Source organism: Drepanopeziza brunnea (genome assembly GCF_022702325.1).
Source record: "Drepanopeziza brunnea f. sp. 'multigermtubi' strain 214-2 chromosome Unknown ctg11, whole genome shotgun sequence".
In the NCBI taxonomy this organism is placed as follows: Eukaryota; Fungi; Ascomycota; class Leotiomycetes; order Helotiales; family Drepanopezizaceae; genus Drepanopeziza; species Drepanopeziza brunnea.
In genome coordinates, this window is record NW_027094074.1 from 1,763,020 (window position 1) to 1,785,143 (window position 22,124).

Consider the following 22,124-nt stretch of genomic DNA (forward strand, 5'->3'; position numbering starts at 1 on the left):
TGATCTGATATTACAACTTCGTAAAGCTCCTTGCACACGGAAATGTCGGAGCCGAGTTCAGTCTAGTGATATTGATTTGGTACTAATATTAGCACCAGATCACCATCCAGGACTCTGTAGCCTGAGCTCCCAGGCTGTAGAATGGAGTCATATACAGTAATTACAAGTACGAAGTAGGTATATGCTTGGCCTTTCGCTACGCATTATTGCGCTGGCTAGGTAGTTGTACAACTACCTACCTACTACTCCGTACGTATCTTTCCGAGATCGCATTGCGGAAAAATTCGGCTTGAAATTCGTGAGTGGAATACCAACTCCGTACGTTACAACTACTCACTCAACCCTGCTTTTCTGCAGACTCTTTTCTCTCTCTCTCTCTCACACACATATAGTACGTAGTAGTACTTGTACGATTACCGTAAGTACGTAGTAGTAGTAGTAGTACCTATATCCTCTCTCCCAGTTCGCGCGCCCCACCACTTAGGCTTCCATGGATCTACGTACAGCGTTTCTGCTTCGCACAGCTTCAGCCTTCAGCGCCGAACTAGGAAGCTTCCGTCGTCGCTGAGTTTGGCGCTAACCACTGTTTCCGTAACCGTAATACCTACCTAGCGCTTCTCTGATACTCATTAAACTATCAATTCCATTTCCAATGACTCATCCGCACGTCTTGCTTGCGACGCCTGAGCTGAGCACTGATCAGTGAGCCCGCAGCGATTAAACGCGCATGCTGGAAGCAGTAGTGCTACGTATAAGTAGTAGATTAATGAATGGAAAGCCTAAGTTTACCGAGTAGAGTACCGGTACCGTAACATGCCTACTTCCCAACCCAACCTAACCCTCTCTTCCCCCCCTCTCTCTCTCCCCCAACCCGATTCCAAAACAAGAAAAAGAAAAAGAGACAGCCCTTCCGCTTTGGGACAGAAGCTTTCCTTCTTCTCCCTCTTTCTCTCCCTCTTCCTCTCCCTCTCCCTCTCCCTTCTAAGACAACCTCTCCTCTCCCCGCCTTCTCAACTCTCCCAAGCAGAACAAACAACAAAGACCAAGAAAAGAAAAACACAAGAGGTACTCCGCGTCAACCACCAGTAAGCTGCTCCGTAGACACACACACACAAAAGACTCATCCTAAACAACGCCCCCATCTTCTTCCCTTCCCCCCCACCTCTTCCCCCCCCCCCCCCCAAGAGGATCCCATCTTAAAGTTAGAATTTTCGGGCCCTACATACGTAAGAAAAAAAAAGGGCCGACAGGGCTTAATCAAGAAGAGAGAAGAGAAGAAGAAAAGAAGAAAGAGGAAAAAAGGGGCAGAGCGAAAATCTTATTTCTTATCAAGACTAGGCCAGAGTGGTCCTTAGTACGGGTACGAGTGCAGTTGAGATCCCTTGATCCTGACCGGACACATTGCTTGTCTGTCCCCCAAGTCGCACCAGCCCAGCCCAGCCCAGCCCAGCCTGGTTCTCGCCTTTCCCAATCCCAATCCCAATCCGAACCCCAATCCCAATCCCAATCCCCAACCCCAATCGGAGCCCCCCATTTATTCCCCTTTTCCCCCCTCGCCTAATTATCCCAAGTGGTAGGTACGCGCATTAGTTATCAACACAGCAAACACACTTTCGCGCCCTAGCCCAACAAAGCCCATGCATGCTGTGCTCATGCTGTCTTGCCTGCACGTTCTGAGTCATCTCGCCCCGGATGGTCTCGATGGAGGTCTCGATGGGGCTCTCGATGGGGCTGGCTCCAAGCCCGCGTGTGTCGGTCAATTCATTCATTACTCCGTAAACGTTGGACCCAGATCCCTTCCTAGTGAGCACTGTATCTGTATAGTACCGGTAAATCAGCATGCCCAAACGAAGGGCAAGCCAAAGACAGTTCCTAGCCCACCTCCCAATGTACAATAAGCTATCCCAACCGGGCTTCTGAAAGCCTATTATCCATCTGATAAACGCCTTGCGGCCCTGTCTGTATTGTGCGAAATCAAGATCACATGACAAAAGAGCAACGGGCGCCATGCATGCCTCTTCCAAATCCATTTCTTTGCGTGAACAAATGTCCCACCCAGCCCAGCGATAGCCCTTCCCTCGAAACGCCGTTCTTGCAAGAAATCCAGAAATATCGGACGATTATGTAATACAAAAAAAAAAAAAAGACATCTCCTTGTACACCATTTCTCACCTTCTGGCTGCTCTGATCGAAAAGAAAAGGTGGAGAACAAGCCTTCAGAAGATTTCAGGTGAGATGAGGGGGGTGGTTATCGGCGATCACCGTCAACCTTCAGCCGGTAGGTGTCTTGCAACCCCGGAAACGCCTTGGCAAAGGCAGGGCCCAAGCTCCAGTTATCCAGCCGTCTCAAGTGGCACTCGAACACTGGGTTGATGACCACGTCGTCACCCTCCATCAGCAGAGTCGCCGTCGGCTCGTATGGCCAGTTCAGACTCAGCGTCGAAGTATACGGGACGAAGAAGTTATCAAACAGATACTCCCGAGGGTTATAATCCCTTACCAGTCTATCCCTCATTTTCGGCCACGGGCAGTGGTCGATCCACGCTGGGTGCACTGTGAAGATCTGTGACGGCCGCGGGGTGACCCACTCGGGGAGGCGGTCGTAGTTCTCTTGCGTGGGCGAGATTTGCCAGCGCATGACGAGGAACATGATGTAGAGAACGGCCACTTTCTCTGGTAGCGTGTTGATGGCCGGGAAGGTGGCTAGTATGTCGATGAAAACCTTGGAGAGCGGATGCGATGTTTCTGCTTTGTCGGGATTGAGGAGGGACGAGACGGATGGGTAGGCAGGCCCGACGAGACGGGGGGTCTCGACGCCAGAGGCGGCTTCTCTCTGGCGGTCGGCGACAAAACCGAGGAGGATGGTGTCCAGCGGGCAGGTGGCAGGACCGTTGCGTGTAGGTGCTGCGTAGCCGGCCACTTCGAGGGTTGGACTCGAGTTGTTGTAGCTGCCGTGGCTTCCTGACGAGTTGGTTCTGGAGAGGGCAGAAGCAGGATTTTGGTAGAGGGCTGGATCGTGTGTATGGTGTATACCATTCGAGAGCTTGTTGGGTTTCTGGCTACCGTCGAGCAGAAACTCTAGTCCTAGCCTCTCAGGCCCCATTTCCAAGTTATGTGACATCTCTTGCTTCTGCCTCGACAGCTGGGCTTGCGCATTCAATAGTGTGTTGTAGTTGCTGTTGCCCATACCTACAACCATTGGTGTGTTGGGAACTTGATATTGCAGATTTACACCTGCGCTCACCACAGGGGACGCTGAACTAGTCGGAGTAGTCGTATTGAAGGTTGAAGAGGAGCTCGGCCGATTCGGGACGTAATGAGGAGAGTTGTATATCGCAGGTCCGTCGAGAGCTGCAAGATAATCAGTTGTAGTCTTCGAAACGGCAACAAGGGACGAACCATGTTGTCCCAGCACAGGCTGTACTAGAGCCAGCACCGAAGCCAGCCTCTTCTTGATCTCCGCATTCTCAGCCTCCACCAGCTCCTTCTGCCGTAGAATATTCTGCAGCTCCTGATACGGCTGCTGGCTTGTCAACTCCCTGATCTTCTGTTCCAGACTCTCAATCTGGTTCTTGGTCCGCTCCCTAATGGCCCTCTGGGCCTCCCGGTCATTCGCCCTCTTCTTCGCGAGCTGGTCCGGCGTCAGGTTCGCAACGCCGCGTGAGCTGCTCCCCGCAGTCTTGCGCTTCTTGTTCTGATCCGAGGTGGACGGGTCGGCGGGCGAAGGCGCGTCGCCGCCCTCTTCACTGAAGTCCTGCCTGCTCTGTGGCTGCTGCAGCAGCAGCGGAGTCACTCCTCCCCCCTCGCCCGCTGGCATTACTGCGTGCTCCCGTCTGCGCGGGTCTTATTGCATGGGTACGGGTACGGGTACAGGTATCCCAACCGGCGGAGTGGGATTTCCCTGGGCGACGCCGGACGGCGTACAGTACAACGTCACGTCGGTCAGGTAGGTTCGTATCGAGTGTTGTGCAGCCGGTGCGGCTGTTGTCATGGAGCCGTCAGCGCTCAAAAATCCTGGGACAGCGGCTGGGTGGAAGGGGACGGGACGAGTGTGTAAGGGATTGGAGGATTGATGGGTTGAGGAGGATCTCGAGGAAGGCTGGCTGGCTGGTTGGCTTGGCTAGGCCTCGGAGGGTCGAACGAGTCAGGTCGCGACCAGGCCAAACACGCGGAGGATCGTCTGCTGTCTCTATTTGCACAAACAAGCCGATCGCAGAGATTCACTCAAGAGTCAGACAGAGAGTCGGGACGGATTGCCAATGGCGGCTGGTAGTTGTGTTATAGTAGTACGTAGTACGTAGTCGTAGAAGTATATTGGGAGAGGTATATTACTCCAAACTAGTGGCACCTGGGAATGTGGCTCACTTTATCGAAACCCTACCGAGTACAAGAGAGTACCTATTGCTGGCTTGCTAAATCCCTGCGATATATCACCCGGACAAGGATCGGTACTGTATAAAAAGGTAAAAAGGCATATTGGAGGGCGTGATTCGGACTAGCGCCAGGTGTATGTAGTAGTAGCTGTATTTAGGAGTACTCAGCTGAGCTTCGCTCTTCTTCTTCGATAAACAAACACCTCTTCCACCCCATGATTCGCTTGTCTGGTCTTGGGAGGACCTCTTGGGCGTGATATCGATTCAGAGTTCCGGAGATGATCGAAAAGCATGATAGATAGACTGTGTGAACATGGGTCTTTAGGTTCATTCGTCATAGGGAAGCATCCGAGAGTCAAGCAGACAGAAATCGACGGTCGGCGCTTAATAAGAAAGTGCCCAGGTGCGGTCAGTCCTAGGTAGCCCCGTAGGAAAACGACCACCACATCTCACATCTCATATCTCTCATCCGTCTCTGCATTTTATGATAGAAGTACATACATCTGCGGGGTCCTCGGATACCCATAAACTTTTATCCTAACCAATGTCTAGCCAAGACCTCGCGGTGAGGGTCGAGGCAACGTCCCTCTCTCATCCACAACCCACGTGTCCCAACCACCACCTGGCAACATATCCTCCCCACCAGATCCCGCTCACATGTCCGATTGCGCTCTCGCCAGAGCCTCATGGATATGCGCCGGAAATCTATACCTCAATTGACTCGTATAAGTCGTCAAATCCATATTCATCTGCTTCAGCTCATCTATCATCGCCTGTCTCGTGCCCTCATTACCGCCAAACTGGCTGTTGAGCAGGAGAGAGCGTTGGTTGTTGCAGCACATAATCGACCACATCAGCAGATTGGGCACATTTTGAGCAACGGGTTGAGGGAGCGCGGTGAACTTGGTGGCGCAGCTGCGGATGGTTGTCGCATCGCCTCTGGCTTCCAGAGGGAGGATTGCGAGGCTCTTCATAAGCTGTGAACTCATCAGCATAATTTTTTCATGGGGGAAGGCAAGATAAACTTACATCAAGCGCCTCGGGCCACCTCCCATTCTCGACCATGTCCTTGGCTTGGTACATTACCTGCAAAGAGCTGCAAGCCTGCTGGTTGACAGCCTTGATCTTCATCCTGTACATTTGGTGGCCATAGATATCCGACATCTTCTCCGCCAGGACGAATGGATCATCGATAGAGGTAAGATTAGACTCGGTGCCTTGCATGTTCCTAGCATTCGTGACAGAGCGAGCCTTCAGTGTCTGCAACTTCAATGGTTCCTGACCAAGAGGGGTGGAGATAGCTTCGCTGAGAGCTCGGTTGATCGTAACAATAACATTGTCGTACTCTGTTGCCAGATGGTACAGCAGCACAGCGTCAGTCGTACGCCCGTTATCGTCGGCAACGCTTGCCGCCTGCATCGTGATTGTTCGCATGAAGTCACCGGCCTCCTCCAGACCTATCAAGCCAACACGGTCCTCGATGAGACCATTAATGCGTTGTCCATCAGAACGCATGTCTCCTAGAAGAAGTGCAAACTCTCTACTCTCGAGAGCGAGTTCACGCAGTCCCTCATGGCAGATCATGACTTGATGAGCTCCTGCTTGACCAGGTAAGTCTTGGTTGAGGCAGATAAGAACAAGGTAGTCAACAGCGGCCGAGACATTGGCAGCTCTGAAGTCGCGTGTGTAAAGACCAACTGCTCTACCAAAGTTGATCTGGGGTTGATTTCTGGTGGTCCTGCTCAAGAGATCCTCGCCCGCGGTACTGGGGTCTGATACTCTGAGGAGGCCGTAGAAGTCCAGGGCAATGGCAAGGTGCACACCATCCACGTAGGAATGAGTATACAGGTAATGAACGGCTTCCTCAAACATGCCAAGCGAGACTTGCAGGAAGACGAAGGCTCCAAAGGAGCTCCCAATCTCAGCACCACCGGCCTTGGAGAAGAACCGGTTCCCAATCTCTCGTATGGTATCCTGGGCAGCGTTGAGGTCGTAGACGTCACTCGACATGGAGTCGGAGCGGCTGATCTCACGTGCTAGAACCAGCTGAATCCAGGCGAAGTCTTCAATATCTTGCTTAAGTCCGTCCAAAGCTCGGTGTCTGAGATCACAACGACCAATAATCTTGTAACAAGCCATCCTGTACGGATCGATAGAGTTCTCGGGCGCAATTCGAAGGCGCTGGTTGAATTCGGCGTTGATTCGAACCTGGAGATCATCACCGAGTCTCCTATCTTCATTCGTCGCATAAGCGTGCATATAAGCAGCAAAGTTGCGGTCGATGGCTCTGAATGCAATGGAGTTGGTTCTAACATATTCATCCGCCTCGGCAACGTGACCCGATCTCAACAGAAAGAAGAGAAGAGCCCAGACATAGTCCTCGCCAAGTATTTGTAAGTCGGCATTGTCGCCAGCAAGGTTCTTCTTGATAGCTTGTAAACGAACATAAGCTTTAATCTTGTTGATGGTGTTTGGAATGCCGCCAAGATTGGCATCTCGTGGGTTTTTGGCAACTTGTTCTTCCATCTTTTCGAACGCTAATCTTTCCAAACATCGAGCACCCCCTTGGAGTATTCTTCGGCGGAAGTTGACAGTAGCTGCATCAGAAGTATCGCTAAGGTAGGCCGAGGCGTACTGTCTCTCCCTCGCCGTCCTATTCTCTGAAAATCCCTTAGCATCCGCATCTTCTCCCACAATAGCGCTCAGAGCTCTGTATGCCTTCACCAAATCAGGTCCATGCTGGTCACCAGCCATCCTTACAACATCTCCAAACTCCTTCGAAATTGCGAACGGGTATTTGTTGAGTCTGGCGAGATTCAAAAGTTGCACCTTCTCAGCGAATTTGTTCTGTTTGTCTCGCTGAAAGCGATCGTGAGGGCCAGACATGTTGACACCATTTGCCTCCATCTGCTTTTCCACATCCGCAAACAGAGGCTGGTGGCCAGTACCAACGGGACCAGCATTTCCAATAACCGACTTCTGCATGCTCGAGCGTCCAAATGTGCTTCCACCACCATTATCAGCCCGGGATGCAGCGAGACCCGCGGCTTTGCTTCGTCTCGATCTTCCGAATCCTCCAGGCGGGCTAGCGGGGGCTGCCATGAAGCTTCCTCGTCCTCCGTAACCGGCATTCTCCTTCGGCTTGATCCCAAAATGCTGGTATATCCTCTTCTGCTGCGATTCCCACTCCACCGTCACATTTTCATCCAGGTACGCATCGAAATCGCGGATCGACCGTGAGATGCCATCTGAAATCATGTTCAACGTCGTCTGCGTCTGCAAGTTCGCCAGATACGACTCCACATCGGTATCATCCTCGAAGTCGGGTACGGTAGGCCGCTCGGTCTTCGTGTTCGCTACGGTGAAGAGGTTGAAGTCGCGGACTGTGGCCCCTGGGTCAACGCCTGAAGCTGCGAGCAGGTAGTGAGCTCTGCCATCCGCGAGATCGGCATTCTCAGCACCTAACCGCTTGATACGCTGGCGGATATCCCCCAGACCGAGTTGGAGTTGCGGGAGATCCTCCGAGATAGCTTCGGCGTGTGCTCTCTTGCGGCTGCGCTCCAGTATAGCATCGAAATAGGCGTTGTTCTGACCATTCTGCTGCGATTGTTGGGGACCTGCTGTAGAACCAGCAAGGCCAGCAGCTCCTTGAGACTGTGATGTCGCTCCTAGGCCTGAGCTAAACATGTTGCTGGCATTATTCTGCTGCGTGCTTGTGCCCAATCCTCCAAACACGCTTCCTCCTGTTGGTTGTGTAGTTCCTCCTGTTGCTCCTACAAGACCTCCGAATAGCCCTCCTCCCCCAGCATTACTCGTCGGCTGTATGCTGCCACCCAGACCTCCAAACATCCCTCTTCCCCCAGCATTACCCGTCGGTTGCGTGCTGCCAGCCAAACCTCCAAACAGCCCTCCTCCCCCAGCATTACCCGTCGTACCTCCCGTCGTACTTACACCACCCAGACCTAGCCCACCAAACAACCCACCACCACCACTGCCGCCACCCGCCGCAGGCTTCGGATCTCCAAACAGCCCGCCATAGTCGGATTTGGTGTTGTTATTCAGGTTACCAAAGAGCGACGACATGGTCGAAAGCGCAGCGCGGCGCGGCGCGGCGCCGTAACGTAAAACGAAGTGAGGGAAATGGAAATTCGAGAGATGGAAAGCACACGTGTATCAACGCGGCGTCGAGCGTGCCGTTACGCAAAGAGGGAGGGGTGGGCGTGGTTGAGAAGAGGGAATAAAAAGTCGCGGTTTTATTTTATTTTCGGGGATGGTTTTCTAAGGCAGCAGGAAGCGCGTTGGAAAGGATGCTCCCCGGTCCGTTTGCCAAGCTCGCAAGCTTAAGCTAGGTAAGCGCGAATCCAGGGCCCGAAAGCGCGAGAAAGTCAACAATCCTTTTTAAAGGAGGTCCAAGAAGTAAATGGCATATCTTTGCGAGAAAGACCATACTTCACAGAGTGGGAAATTGAATGGAATATAAATCCTCGTGCCCTAGCGGCAGCGGAATATATTTACCAACGAGACGATAAATGTCTCAGCCTTCTTTTTTTTTCACGTCGCTTTTAGCTTAGGATAAATCAATTCATCTAGGGGCGACTTCAATTTTTCCATTTCTACGTCGTCTTATCACTTATCGCAACTTATTGCTCGTCCTCGACCTCCCCGTCTCTCTGCCGCCCTATCACCATCGCATAGCCGCTGACCACACGCCAAACTATCCAATACAAAAATACAGACCCCAGACTCCATCGCCATGCAACAATGCATACTCCGTATATGTATGCCCAGCACCAGAGCCCAATGCAGCCTTTTCAACCTGCCAATCTCCGAAAGTTCATCGTCGTGGGCCGGTCCATATCGTGCCTCTCCATCGCTTGCGTGTTAGCTGCGGTGTTCGGCCCATACCGCCAATGGTGTTTCATTTGAGAAGAAACCCTGTATCCTTTTCCCTTATTCCTTTGTCCTCCACACTCCATCACACGACATGTATGTATGTATATTCCTCAATCCTCTTGGCCCCGATCATGGCTTTTCTCTGTCCACCCCACGGCCGCTTCCATTCCGGTCCCCATCTGTCCGGCTGCCAGACTTCTGCTGTGAAATCCATTCCAATACCGTCTCGTAGCACAGTACATACTGTGACAGACTTTGCACCATACTTAACCTCTGGCTTCGAAAATCAACTACCGTCTTCTCGACCAGATCGAGATCTTGATCGAAAATCCAATCGCCGCTGACTCCTTTCGAGCTGGAGTAGCCGGTTTCCATAGGAGTGGTACCACTTCTGGCCTCTTTCCGTTGACGCTTCAGCATATCAATGACTGTGTCAATAGTACAAAAAGTGCCAGTTCGTCCACATCCTGCACTGCAGTGGACAAGCATTGGTCTCGAGGCTTCATCCGATTCAGGATCATCGGAGCGGGAGGACTTTGTTGGGGCAATGTGTTTCCTCTGATACATGTTGCTTAGCTCAACCAGGCCTAGAACCTGGGCCGGGCTGGCAGGAGCTCCGAAATCTGGCCAATCTGACCAATGGATCTGAGTGATCTCCCGTTGCGGCGAGAACGGATGAGCGGTGTGTGCCAACATGAACGTCCGCACAATGACGTGAGGAGTCTCAGTTGTGGGAGACGGCGGCGCCTTTTCAGTGTTGGTAGCTGCTCTGGGCCGGCCGGATGCCTGGGGGACTTTTGAAACGCGGTGCATCTTGGGGTCTATGGATCTTTTCACTTCCGTCACAAGCTTGAGTTTCAATGGGCCGAACTCTCTTCCTGCCCAATAAGTATGGCACTTTAGTAGACCGCGTTCTTTTTCTGCTGTGAGCATCACAATGACTCGAACATCTTGGTCCCAAATTACACTCCAAAAGTCCTTAAACAGAGTTAGTCACTGTCGGACCGTGAGAGAAACATGGGATCGTTTACCTCGAAAGTAGCAGGCAAAGGGCCCTGCGAAGCAATATATTGTTTATTGCTCCGCGAAGATTTGATATGACTCGCGTTCACGTAGTCGCAGGCACCTTGAGGACGACCTTGGAGCTTGACACGAGTGTGCTCGAATGGCCAGATGTTGTGGTACCTATTCTTGCTACCCTTCTCAATCCCTGCAATCTGGACATGCTTGGAATCCAGCGAAGGCGTCCCATAGGAAACGCCCGAGTTAAGGGCTTTGGTCATCCTTGACTGCTCCGCAAGCTCAATACGCAGAAACTTCTCCGAGACCTGCTTTCCATGGTCTTCCTTTGCACAAGTATTGAGAAGCCATTTGGGAAGAAATTCTTGACCTAGCTCAGCTGGCACCTTGACATCCTGCAACCCGACACCAGCTCTCAGGTCCTCGTTCTGACGAATGTTGCTGAAGAATGGATTTGCCGCGTTCTTCGATGCGGGCATGGCACACCCGCCAGCTACAGCCATTGCATCTGGCCCTGAAGTCCCTAGAGAGAGGCTTATGTTTGATGGCTGCGTTTCATGATGACTTGGCGTACTATCGATCAATTGGGGGAAATTTTTGGAGAAATCGGAGAACCCTCCTCGGACGATATACGAGTTCCCTCTCCAGCCCTCAGCTGAAAACTTCTTGAGAGTATTTATCGCTGATGATGCATCCTTTTTCTCCGAAGCGTAAGCATCGTAAACCACAATGGATTTTGCGGAGTTCCATTGATTGAAACGAGCCTTCTCAGCATTGTCTTTGAACGTGTCTTGCAATTTCTGTATATCAAAAGACGGCCTCTTTAGCATGATAGAAGGTATGTTCAAGTTCAAAGCCCCATCTATCCGTGATTTTGAAAATTGCGTGTTGACACGGATATCCAGCAATAGGACTTGTGTCCCTAGAGCTGTCATCATGTCCTTTAGTTGTGCAGAAGAGATCATGGCAGGTCCATCCTCAAGGGACAAAGGGACTGTATCTGCGCGGTATTGCTGGAATTTCTGGGCTTGTCTCAGGTGTGGAGACGGAGGATCGGTCTTGTTCTGTGGTAGTGAAAGTCTAGGATGTCTATCATCCAGATTGGACAGCTGATGCCGTTCCAAGGACGGACCTGCCTCGCTCATTGGTACTGGGGATTGATGTCGGGGTATGTCGATATCAAAGAATGACGGCGCATTCAAGGTCTGTCCTGCGTCCGTATTCATCCTGTCGGCGGTACCCTGCCGAGCTTGTGGTTTCGACTTTGAAAATGTTGTCTCTTGGGTCTCTGGTGATGTTGGCTTTCGATCTGGTTTCGGCCGCACATGAGCGCTCGGCGTGGATGCGAAATGTGAGAGGTTTCCATGCCCTAGGCTAAATCCACTGCCTCCTTCTGCTTGTTTCCTGAATGCCGCAAATTCTTGGTTCGCATCTAGAGGTAAATGCTGAGGTGTCGGTCGCCCGAAAGAGTGGATGCTGGACCTGTTCATTGAGGTTTAGTACAGTTTCGCGAATCTCGAGTTTCGGGGGTGAAGCAAAGGATTGGGATGGGAGTATTGCCGGAGAACATCTCGTCAGATCATAGACGTAGAAGATAATTCTTCGAAAGTGAGTGTGACGTACGTAGGAGTTCCCCAGTTGTCCTTAGGGCCCACGGCAGAGTCACTAGGGTTATTGGCGGGGTCTACAACGAGCCCGAAGTAGTTAGGACTCGGTGTGCGCACGTCATTATGTAAAAGTACGCCAGGAGATCGAAAGGGCGCAGCATTTGGAGGATATGCCTGTCCGACTGAGGCAGCCATTCGAGGGACCGAACTGGACGGCGTCGTCGTCGACGAAGGTTTGGAGGATGGCCGCGTTGTATGAGACTGGCTTGGGCGCGGATGGGGGCGATTCGAAAGGACCATTTTGGGCAGGGTTCGAGGTTCGAGGTTCGAGTTTCGAGTTCGAGGTTCGAGGTTCGAGGTTCGAGGTTCAAGGTTCGAGGTTCGAGGTTCGGGGTTCGGGTTTCGGGTTTCGAGTTTCGAGTTTCGAGGTTCGAGCTTCAAGTTTCGAGTATTTTCGGTTACTTGTCCAGGTGGTTCGCGGGTTCGTGGCTCTACTTCTTTCCTTCCTCCGGCGGGGCGAGCGTTGATCGGGGATGACGGCGAGGATTAACAACTTTGCGACGGAGAATCCATTGTGATGGTAGGAGTAAGGTGGTATGTATGGGACGTGTAACTGCAGACAGTCCGAAGTTCGTCGATGTGGATGTGGATGTGGATGTGGCGAGGCGGCGAGTTTCGCATCTGCAGTCGCAGAATAAGTTGGGAGGGAGGTTTGATTCGGGAGAGAGGTTGACTCGGGAGGGAGAATAAGTCGGGAGGGAGAATAGTTGAGGGGGAAGAAGCAAAGGGAAAAGCAGTGTAACGGAGGTATTGGTTCCTTCTTATTATGGGATCAGTCGATGACGACGCTGCTCAAACCTAGGTAGGGCTGGGCTGACTACGCCACTTACAGTCAGTAGGGACTTACGAAGCTCTAGGTACCGGTACTTGTAAGGTAGGTATGGAAAGGTATCTTGTTGCAAAGGAGGCTCCGTACCTACAAGGAACTAAAAGGATAGGTAATACAACTAGATCCTCTTACTAGTACCAGGGGTCCTCGGTAAATTAATTAATTCCTACTACCTGAGCTACTACTATGTCCGGCCAATAATCAACCATCCTCAACATGGAATCCTTACTCTGTATACCTGGCATTTCTCCATGTCCTTCTCTTTCTATCCTGGGATGATTTTGTGGAAAAGAAAAGAAAGGAAAAGAAAAGAAGAGAAGAGAAGAGAAGAGAAGAAAAGAGAAAAAAAAAGAGAAGACAAAAGAAAAGAAAACAGGAGAAAAGGAAAGGATACTGCAGTACTTATTATTGTACCACTTTTACCATACTGACTGACTGACTGACTGACTGACCGACTGACTGACTGACTAATTGACTGGCTGACTGACTGACTGACTGACTGACCGACTGACTGATTGACGACTTTGACCCTTCTCTGAATCGCTGACTCGGTCTAATCTGCGCTACTTTTGGCAGCCCAGCCCCGCATCACGGGGAATGGCTGCGTCATCTGGGACGGAGACACTTTCGCGCCGTCTCCATAGTACGGGTAGGGGTACTGATACTAGCTACACTCCGTAGTAGAAGTATTGCGAACTAGGAAAGGAATGTTCTCTTGATAGGATGGGCCTGAGAAAGGAGAAGATTAATGAGAGAAATCACACGACGTCGCGTGGGCAGTATTAAATATACTATATATAGAGTTGTATTAGATACAAGTATATACTTATGATACTGTATACCGGTATGGTACAGTCTAAATAACCGCCTGAAAGAAAGCCTACCTACCTATCCATGTCCACGAGGGAGACACGCCTTTCTGGATGACGTCATGACACCTCTTGAGAATGGATATAGCCTCAGGCCTGCTTGGTCCAGAAACGGATGGCTAGGGTTTATTGTCACCTGACTCCCGGTGGCTGTGCTGAAATATGCTGTGGCAGCCGAAGTTCTTGGAATGTCCTTTGCTCGCTTCCTGTTCGGTTCGGGAACCAATGGCGGCGCCCGGTGCCCGGTGCCCGGTGCCTTCTGCTTCTTCTGCCTTCGACCTTATCATGCATATTCAAGGTATTCAAGGTACAAGTTACACCGATGCCGTCGTCAAAGATCCGCTTCAGACGGTCAAGCATTAACATGCAGCATACCGAGAATCCAAGACGGCTGTCAGAAAATCCTCCTGCGATAAAGCTGTGATGCTGGCCGAGAGCGCCCATCATTCCTTGGTGTGCTGCATTCTCCTCCTCCTTTTCCTGTTCTTTGGTAAGGAAGAGTGTTGATATCACAATTTTTCCCCTCCCCCACTCTCTTTCCTATATATATATGTGTATACCGGTGCTCCCTTATGGATTTCGTATCACAGCATTCGTATCACCCTCAACTTTGCTCCTGCTTGATCTTCATCAGTACTTCCTTGCTGCGCGCTTCATTCAAGATGTCTATACGAAAGAAGGTTCTCTGTCTGGCCTAAATGTCAAGACCCCATTCGACGGGAACGAGCCAGTCGAGCCTCTCTCAGGAGTCGCAACCAATACTGCAAAGGCAGCTATCATCCAGCATCATGCCGAAAGGTACGTGACTGGGGAATCAAAATGTCCCTACCTCGGAGTATTCACACTACTCTTAATACTTTCTTCACCAAGCAACTACTGACTCCCGGTCCTGGTGTGGCATAGAGCGCTATGTCGCAAGTTCGACTACAGGCTCATGCCGGTCCTAGCCATCATGTACCTCTTCAATGCCTTGGACAGGGGAAATCTAAGAAATGCGAAGACGGATGGGATTGAAGATGACTTGCACTTCAAGACGAACCAGTACAACATCACATTGGTTGTTTTCTTTGTGCCATACGTGCTCTTCGCTCCGCCTATCGTGAGTTACCTGTACAAAGATGCGTGGTTACTTTGGCTAGCTAGCTCTGATTCGTGGTCAGGTAATGCTGGGAAAGAAGTTTGGACCAGCAAGAGTGCTGCCTGTCCTAATGCTGTGTTTCGGATCCTTCACCATTCTCGGGGCTGCTGCTCGGAACTTTGGCGGGATGATGGCTTTGCGCTGGTTCCTGGGTATGGATCTCTCCCAACCCATATGCGGTCGTGTCCAAGGCCCAACGAGTCTCGGAAGATTGGAAAGGCCTCGAGTCACCCAAGCCCTACATCGAAAGCTGGCCCAGACCAGGAATGTCCGGAGCGGCATTCTTCCCTCTGGTGATCTATTGCCCGACCGCTTTTTACCGCCGAGGTGAATTGGCTCGTCGTCTGGCAATGTTCTACGCCGCTAGCAACATCGCCAATGCATTTACCGGTCTCCTCGCATTCGGCGTCTTTCAGATCAAGAATACCAGCCTTGACGGCTCGCGGTACCTCTTCCTGATCGAAGGATCCTGCACTTTCCTCTTCTCCTTCTTCGCGTACTGGTATCTTTCCTAGTAATGCGGCTGGAGCAAATTCTCTCAAGCCAGAGGAGAAAAAACTCCCCTATCACCGCACTCAAGTCGACTCGCCCTCCATCGTGATTCCAAAAGCAGAACCCCAATCTAACTTTCTCACCCTCCTCCTTATCAACATTCCATCTTCCCTTTGATTTCAAGATTTCAAAAGACCAGCCAAAAATCCAAGAAAAGATCAAAACACCAAAAGAAAAAGTGCGAAGGGAAAAGAAGAGAGAACCTGAAAACAGTACAGCAATCACCACAACCAATCGTCGCTCACCTCGAATCTGATTTGTAAAAAAAAAAAAAAAAAATCTCAACCTGGCGCACCACCAAAGCGGCGCAGTAAAAACTCGCCCTTCTACCTACCTACGTATCATAACTAAAAAACCAACCAACGACTACCTACCTACCTACCTACCTACCCACCCACCCCATCTCGTACTCAATCATCCCCACCATACAGCAAGATGCACACCCACCCACCCACCGTACTCATCCCCCCCCCCCCCCCCCCCCCCCCCCCCTTTTTTTTTTCTTCTTCTCCTTTTTTCTCTTTTAGGGTTGTGGTGATTCAGATATTCAAGGCAGACGAGTAAGTAAAATGGAATGAATGATTTGGGACAGTTGTGGGCCGGGGGGGTTTTTTTTTTTTTTTTTTTTCACTACATTTTTAGGATATTAATTAGGTCACCACAGGTGAATGCATCTTTATATTAGTAATATACGTTTGTAATTTTCTGAGCATGTCTTTTTTTCTGTTCATATTAGTAGCTGTTGTGTTCATGTTAGTAGCTGTTGTGTAGTAGGTGGTGGTGTACCGTTACTGTCCCGCCTTCGGGGTTTTTTACAAGTCAAATTCAAGGGAACCGACGATTAATAAACGTAGAAAAGAACCTCTCTGATTTTGGTTTCTTAACAATCTCTCTCTCTCTCTCTCAACACTCGGCTTGAAAATTAACAATAATAATTGTATTTCGAAGTAGAAAACCGAAACGCGAAGTTTCCCACCGCAAATTTGTATAACGGGTAAACCCAACGCCTGGTATATTTCAAGCAAAACCGATAGCCCAGCCCAGCCCAACCCATCAATCCCCCATCAGCCAATAAATCAATGCTGGTGTCATAGTGTGGTGCCGATCAAGCCACCACTTCCCGCCTTTCAAATCCAGCCCAGTCAAGAATCGCCATCACGAGTACTCGCCTCATCAACGAGAATCACAACGTTCAAGCAGGCCGCATACGCCTCGCGAATCGCGCACGCCATACAGCTCTTCTCCACATCAGCAACCACAGCACTAAGCCCCCAATGGCTGCACCAAGCCCGTGCCAGCACCTCGTTATCAGTAACCCCGAACGCCTCCACCACGAGCACCTTCTCCTCGTCATCGTCCTCGCCATCTCCACCTGGGCTGCCGCTCCCGGCCCCGGCCCCGGCAACTGCTCTAGATAGACTGCTGTATTTGCTGCCCGGATTGATGTTCATATTCAAGCCGCCCCAGTTCATGACGGTGAGCAGCTCGTCAATCTTGACCGCTTTGTACACGTAGTCGAAAAAGAGAGGGTGCGGACCGCGTTCACAGGGATACGCAAAGATGAACGAGACGTCGTAGGAGAGGCGAAGCGGCCACGACCTCCCGCCAATAGCAAACTGGACCGCGGCGTCGTAGGTGAGCGGCTTTCCGTCGTCCTTGCCCTGGCTGGAGGACCGCGACCGCGACGGCGAGACGCCAGTCGAAGCAGAGGGCACGGGTTTAAGCGCGAGTTTCTCGATGCGGATCGTGTTTACGAGGGAGTCGGGGTCGTTATCCGGGAGCAGGAGCTGATATTCAGACACGGGGTATCTGTCGGACGGGGGACCGAGGCAGTCAGAGCGTTCGGTCATGCTGCCGGTATCGCTGACGGTGAGCCGTTGTTTCGGCCTTCGCTGTCTTATGCGTGCGATTTGGATGCGTGAGAGATCTGGAGCTGGGCGGGACGGACCGATCCATCCCGCTACCTCTCGGCATGTGGGAGCGAGGACTTTGCCGACTATTGAGGTAGCCGACCAGTAGGTTTGACCGCGGTATTGAAAGCCGCTGTGAGGATGCAGGTGTGATAGAGCTGCTAGAGCGTTACCGCCTGTCTCGCTGTCGCAGTCAATGAGGGAGTTCATTATCAGCCAGGGTAGTGTAGCACCGGGCAGGATCATGCCAGTGAAGTAGGACATGGCATCTGATGAGCGGTCTTCCAAGGGAGTAGCATCTACGTCTCGATCTTTGAGAACCTCATCTACCCTTGCTAGATTGGGCCACTTCATAACTCTGGCGAATTTTCGCAAAGCTTTGACTTGGGCTTTCTTCTTGTGGAGATGAAACTTGACTGCGAGTCCTATCAGTACTAGCCCAAAAACATCATTGAAGATATCTAGGAAGTGAAGCTTACTCGTCTCCGGATTCCCACCCGATTCAAACTTCCTTATGCTCATACACTCCCTCCATTTCATCGCCAGCGCAAGATCCCACTGGATACACGGCGGCAACTGCGCCAACAGCTTCTCCTTCGCGTAGTCAGCATGCTGCTTCGAATGGATCCTCAAGAACAGCTCCATGCTCAGCAACAGCTGATGGAAGAACAACTTATACCGCCCCTGGTCTGTGTAGTAAGCATTCGCAAAGAACTTGGCCACAACCTGGTTCTCGGGCCTGCTGAAGTCAACCCACTGCTTGCGTGACAGCACCATGATCAGGTCCGAGATCTGCTTCTCCATCGCCTTGTGCGGGTTGAACAAGCGGTCCGGATCCTTCAGAAGGTTGCGATAGAGATTCTTGTACATGAGATCCTCGTACTCCTCCTCGAATCCCTTCTCGAGGAAGATCAACCGGTCGAGCACAGTAGACAAGTCCACGTCCCTCGGCACGATCCCGGGATCCCGAAGCTCAATACTAGGATTCAACCGCCCGCTCAGCGACACCCAATGATTCAGCGTCACGGTACCCGGCTGCACCCCATAGCAGAATGCCATGCTGGGCTGCTCTAGCGTCTCCCACGGGTACCTCGGCGGCTGTCCTCCGAAATTTAGCAGGCTCATCGAGCACGCCGCGAAAGCACCCGTGTACACCTCCCCGCGATCCGTGTCGACCCCGCCGTTGCCCTTACACGTCGCGTACAGCTGGTAGTATTCCTCTGTGGCATGCGGGATCGACTTCCTAATGCCCTTGAACACCGGGACGCCCGAGGCAATGTGTTCCATCGCGCGTCCCTGCGACAGCGACTCGTGCCGCGAGTATCCCTTCGGTGGCCATACCGTCAAGAGATTTGGGCTCAGGGTTGCGCGCGCGGGAATAGACGCGTTGGACGCCCGGCGCGAGGGCGAGGACCTGGTCTGTAGATTGTGCGAGTTGCGTGGGCGGGTTTTACGTCGAGAAGAGTGTCCTGTACTCTCACGTTCACGGTGAGATTTCCGCTCTCTGTGTTTGTCTCGGTCTCGCTGTTTCTCTCTGCCCTGTTCCTCTTGTTAGAGTTGATGAGGGGAGGGATGGGGGGATTGATGGGTGAGTAGGTACGTCTTGAGAGGGCTCTTGGGGTTGTACTGCAGCACTCTTGCTTCGGAAGAGGCCGAAGATCTTGCGTTTGGCTTCGCTCATTGTGTGATGTCCAAGGCATGGTCAACGAAGGCGTCAAGGGATGGATAGATGTTTGTCCACGGTATGGTGCGAGGCTGAGTCGAAACCTCATCTTGGCCTATCGCCAAAAGGACGGCGAGTTGTAAATGCTCTCCATTTTGGCTTGCCTGTCTATGAAATTCTGGCCTCAGCAGGCTTTTCCTCCACGTTTTGGAGCTGTTCGAGCTGTTCGAGCTGTTCGAGCTGTTCAGTCTCCATCTTGAAGCTTCGTGAGGGGCTTGCGAGATGGAGGGGAGCTGGGACAGCAGCCTTGCGCCAAGAGCAGATCCGCACATGGTTCATAGTTGGCTCCCGAGCATCCACTTTGAGTCTGCACAACTCGAAAAACAACACTTTATCACAGGGTGAAGGTATAGAAGAATATTCTGATAATCTTTGTACATTCGCCAGGAAGACCCGCAGCTAGCGATACTATAGTTTATCTACTACACCTGTACTCCAGTGTCCGCCGTCTATTATCTCATGGTATTTATTGCCCGATGAGCACTACTGCATCTTGGAACCCTTCTTCTACAAGAAAAAGGATTCTACCCTTCACTCACATCAGCTCAATTTTTACATCATGTGCTCCGCCCGCAGTAGCAGTAACGTTGCCACGCACCGGGTCCTCCATTTTCTTCATCGCAGCACCAAACTATCGGCCGTCAGCTTTGCCTGTCAAAAAAATCAAAGTATACATATATTCAGAGATCATGTTTCTTACCTGGAGCCACGCATTCAATATCAGCGAAACCATCAGAGCGACACTGACGATAATCGGCCCAACCATGTTATCGAAATCCTTGCCACTCCTCTCTACTATCATATTCCTCCGAATCCGGTGCTGCACCGTGCCCCAGACGCCCGTGAAAATAGAGATGAACAAGAAGACAATGCCAAAGGCCTTGGCAATCCCACTTTCACCAGCACTGTTGTACAAGGAGACAGCAAGGACACCAAGGAGCACGCAAATATGTTGCCATTTGAGGAAAGTTCTCTCGTTGGCGAGCCAAACCTTGGGCTCTACCTGGAGCGGACCAGAATCTTTGATGAGAAGCGTAGGTTTCGTGACACCGGGCGGCAGGACGACATTTTGTTGTTTGCGAGCTTGAGCGTATTTCGTGAAGGATCTCGCCGATGGGAAGAGCGAGCTCATGGTTCCGTAACTACGTTGGTTGCTTGAATCTCCCTCATCATCCCCGTTGCCTTCATCAATGTCTTCTGTACTTGACTTGCCCCGTCCGTTCCGGCCACTAGCCTTGCCAGAACGTTCCTCGGCTGCCATGCGCTCCTGCATGTAGGATTTTCCAAGCGGCGAGCTGACCGGAGCGCGGTAACTCTTACCAACTGAGGCTCCAAGCAGACTGCCGACAGCTTGTTCGGTTTCAGCCTGCTTCGCCTTTCTCTCTTCCTCTTCATCAAAGGCAGCTTGTGGATCCTTGCGAATGTCGATTTCGAGCTCACCGAGCCAAAATGGAAGGTTGTTGACATTGTCTTCGAAGAGCGACGCAACCCCGTGAACGAACTTTGAGAATCGAGGTGCCTTGTGGACAAGATGAGATGCCATCAAATCTTCAACCCATTGAGGGTGTTTCTTGGAAACCTCATCTTTGACCTTGATCTCGAGAATCGAGTAAGGGAATCTGGAGATCTCGCCCTTGTTCACATTCGCGAATGGGTAGACCATCGCTCCCTCGTCGATGTCTAGTCTGTGCCAGCTATCAGGGTTCCTGCAAGGCCTGTCCGGATCGATGGCATCCTCTCTGATGAAAGCCACCGAAGTATCGATGGAGATCCTGACACGGTCATCCAATGGTTTCTGGAACGCAGTGCGGGTATAGTTCGCTCGTAGGACTGGTTGCAGCTCCTTCTCCAGAATAAACTTCTGGATATCCGCAACAGTACTCTTGAACTCCTCCACCCGGGCTTCCGGCTGACCCTGACGCTCCATCTTCTGGATGGTCTTCTCCATCTTGTACTCGCCCTTGATGAAAGGCTGGATGTATTTCTCCTTGATCGTAAACTTCTGCTCCTCGCTAGTTCCATTCTCATGTATCAACTTCTTCTCAATGATGAACTCGGGGCCGGACTTGAATTGTCCAAACCAACGGATTCGAAGCGACGGCACGTCAACCTGACGATCGACTTTCTGGTTGTAGATCGAAAATTCTGGATTGTCGAAGTAGAGGGAATTGAGCGTGGGATCGCCTCGGCTTTCATTGTCCTTGGAGGACTGTTCACTGTAGACCAGAACGGGCAGCCGACGAAGGATGAAAGTCTTGACCTCTAACAGGTTATCGGGGTGTACCCAGACTGTAGATAATTAGTAGAGCATCCGAAGTGATGATTTTCATATTTACACTTGTATGCAGTATACCTCTCTCCATTTTGAATCTGCGATTGCGCATCCGGAATCGACGTCCCCGGCGGCGCCTCCGTCTCGTCCAGCTGCTGACGAACCGCGTAATACATAATCGACAGCTTATTCAACAGCGGCGAGTACCCGCTCTCCGAATTGAACGGCCGGCTCGAAAGACTCATCAGCATGATCGGGCGGATCTTGTAATTGCTCCCCCGCTTCCGATCATGTTTCTTGACGATCTTCAGGAAGCCCGTGTAGTTGATGCTGCTATACTTCTTCAGCTCCTTCGTCTCGTTGATGATATCGTCCAGCTCGGCCTCGATCGCCTTGAACCTGCCCGTCAAAGTGTCACCCTTCGCCTTGCCGTTGCCGCTCCTACTCCCCCTGCCACTACCACTGCCACTGGCATCCTCTGGCGCCAGCTCCTTCAGCTTGTCGGCCGCGGCATTGGTACGCTGCTCGAGGCCCTTGAACGTCTCCTGCTGAAAGGCAGCGACCTTCTCGAGCTGAACCGTCAGGATCTCGTCGCTGAATCGACTCTCGTCCTCCTCCGTCCAGCGCGAGTCCTCCTCCTCGTCCTCGCGCAGTAGGTTCTTGAGCTTCGCGTAGTCGATGTACTGGTCCTTCCACTTCGGGTAGATGGAGTTGCGGAGCTTTTTCCCGAAACGCATCTTGGGGGCGGGTTGGTGTTGGTGTGGTGAGTTGAGATTTTTTTGGCTTCGAATCCGGATCCGACCGGTTATTGGAGCGGGGCAGCTGGGGAACTGTCAGTACAAGCCCGGCGCTGCGCTGCTGCTATTAGTTGGTGAGGA

At 51.7% G+C, this 22,124-nt stretch overlaps 6 protein-coding genes across 6 annotated transcripts; 1 reads left to right on the forward strand and 5 right to left on the reverse strand.

Moving 5' to 3' along the window:
* Nucleotides 1-2,248: 2,248 nt before the first annotated feature.
* On the reverse strand, nt 2,249-3,817 carry L3040_006623 (uncharacterized protein; the record flags this gene model as incomplete). The annotated part of the gene is made up of 2 exons (XM_066154185.1): nt 2,249-3,351; nt 3,400-3,817. 2 exons carry the CDS (start codon nt 3,815-3,817, stop codon nt 2,249-2,251), a joined length of 1,521 nt encoding a protein of 506 aa, XP_066011164.1.
* A 1,209-nt stretch (nt 3,818-5,026) lies between these two features.
* On the reverse strand, nt 5,027-8,456 carry L3040_006624 (uncharacterized protein; the record flags this gene model as incomplete). The annotated part of the gene is made up of 2 exons (XM_007292197.1): nt 5,027-5,350; nt 5,403-8,456. 2 exons carry the CDS (start codon nt 8,454-8,456, stop codon nt 5,027-5,029), a joined length of 3,378 nt encoding a protein of 1,125 aa, XP_007292259.1.
* Nucleotides 8,457-9,395: 939 nt separating this feature from the next.
* On the reverse strand, nt 9,396-12,193 carry L3040_006625 (uncharacterized protein; the record flags this gene model as incomplete). The annotated part of the gene is made up of 3 exons (XM_007292198.1): nt 9,396-10,244; nt 10,298-11,768; nt 11,910-12,193. 3 exons carry the CDS (start codon nt 12,191-12,193, stop codon nt 9,396-9,398), a joined length of 2,604 nt encoding a protein of 867 aa, XP_007292260.1.
* A 2,410-nt stretch (nt 12,194-14,603) lies between these two features.
* Nucleotides 14,604-15,304, forward strand: L3040_006626 (uncharacterized protein; the record flags this gene model as incomplete). Its single annotated transcript, XM_007292199.2, has 3 exons — nt 14,604-14,750; nt 14,812-14,941; nt 15,000-15,304. The coding sequence occupies 3 exons, from the start codon at nt 14,604-14,606 to the stop codon at nt 15,302-15,304; spliced, it is 582 nt and encodes a 193-aa protein (XP_007292261.2).
* A 1,179-nt stretch (nt 15,305-16,483) lies between these two features.
* On the reverse strand, nt 16,484-18,932 carry L3040_006627 (uncharacterized protein; the record flags this gene model as incomplete). The annotated part of the gene is made up of 3 exons (XM_066154187.1): nt 16,484-17,667; nt 17,731-18,790; nt 18,852-18,932. 3 exons carry the CDS (start codon nt 18,930-18,932, stop codon nt 16,484-16,486), a joined length of 2,325 nt encoding a protein of 774 aa, XP_066011165.1.
* Nucleotides 18,933-19,082: 150 nt separating this feature from the next.
* On the reverse strand, nt 19,083-21,983 carry L3040_006628 (uncharacterized protein; the record flags this gene model as incomplete). The annotated part of the gene is made up of 4 exons (XM_007292200.2): nt 19,083-19,281; nt 19,514-19,605; nt 19,675-21,263; nt 21,311-21,983. The coding sequence occupies 4 exons, from the start codon at nt 21,981-21,983 to the stop codon at nt 19,083-19,085; spliced, it is 2,553 nt and encodes an 850-aa protein (XP_007292262.2).
* Between the last annotated feature and the right edge of the window lie 141 nt (nt 21,984-22,124).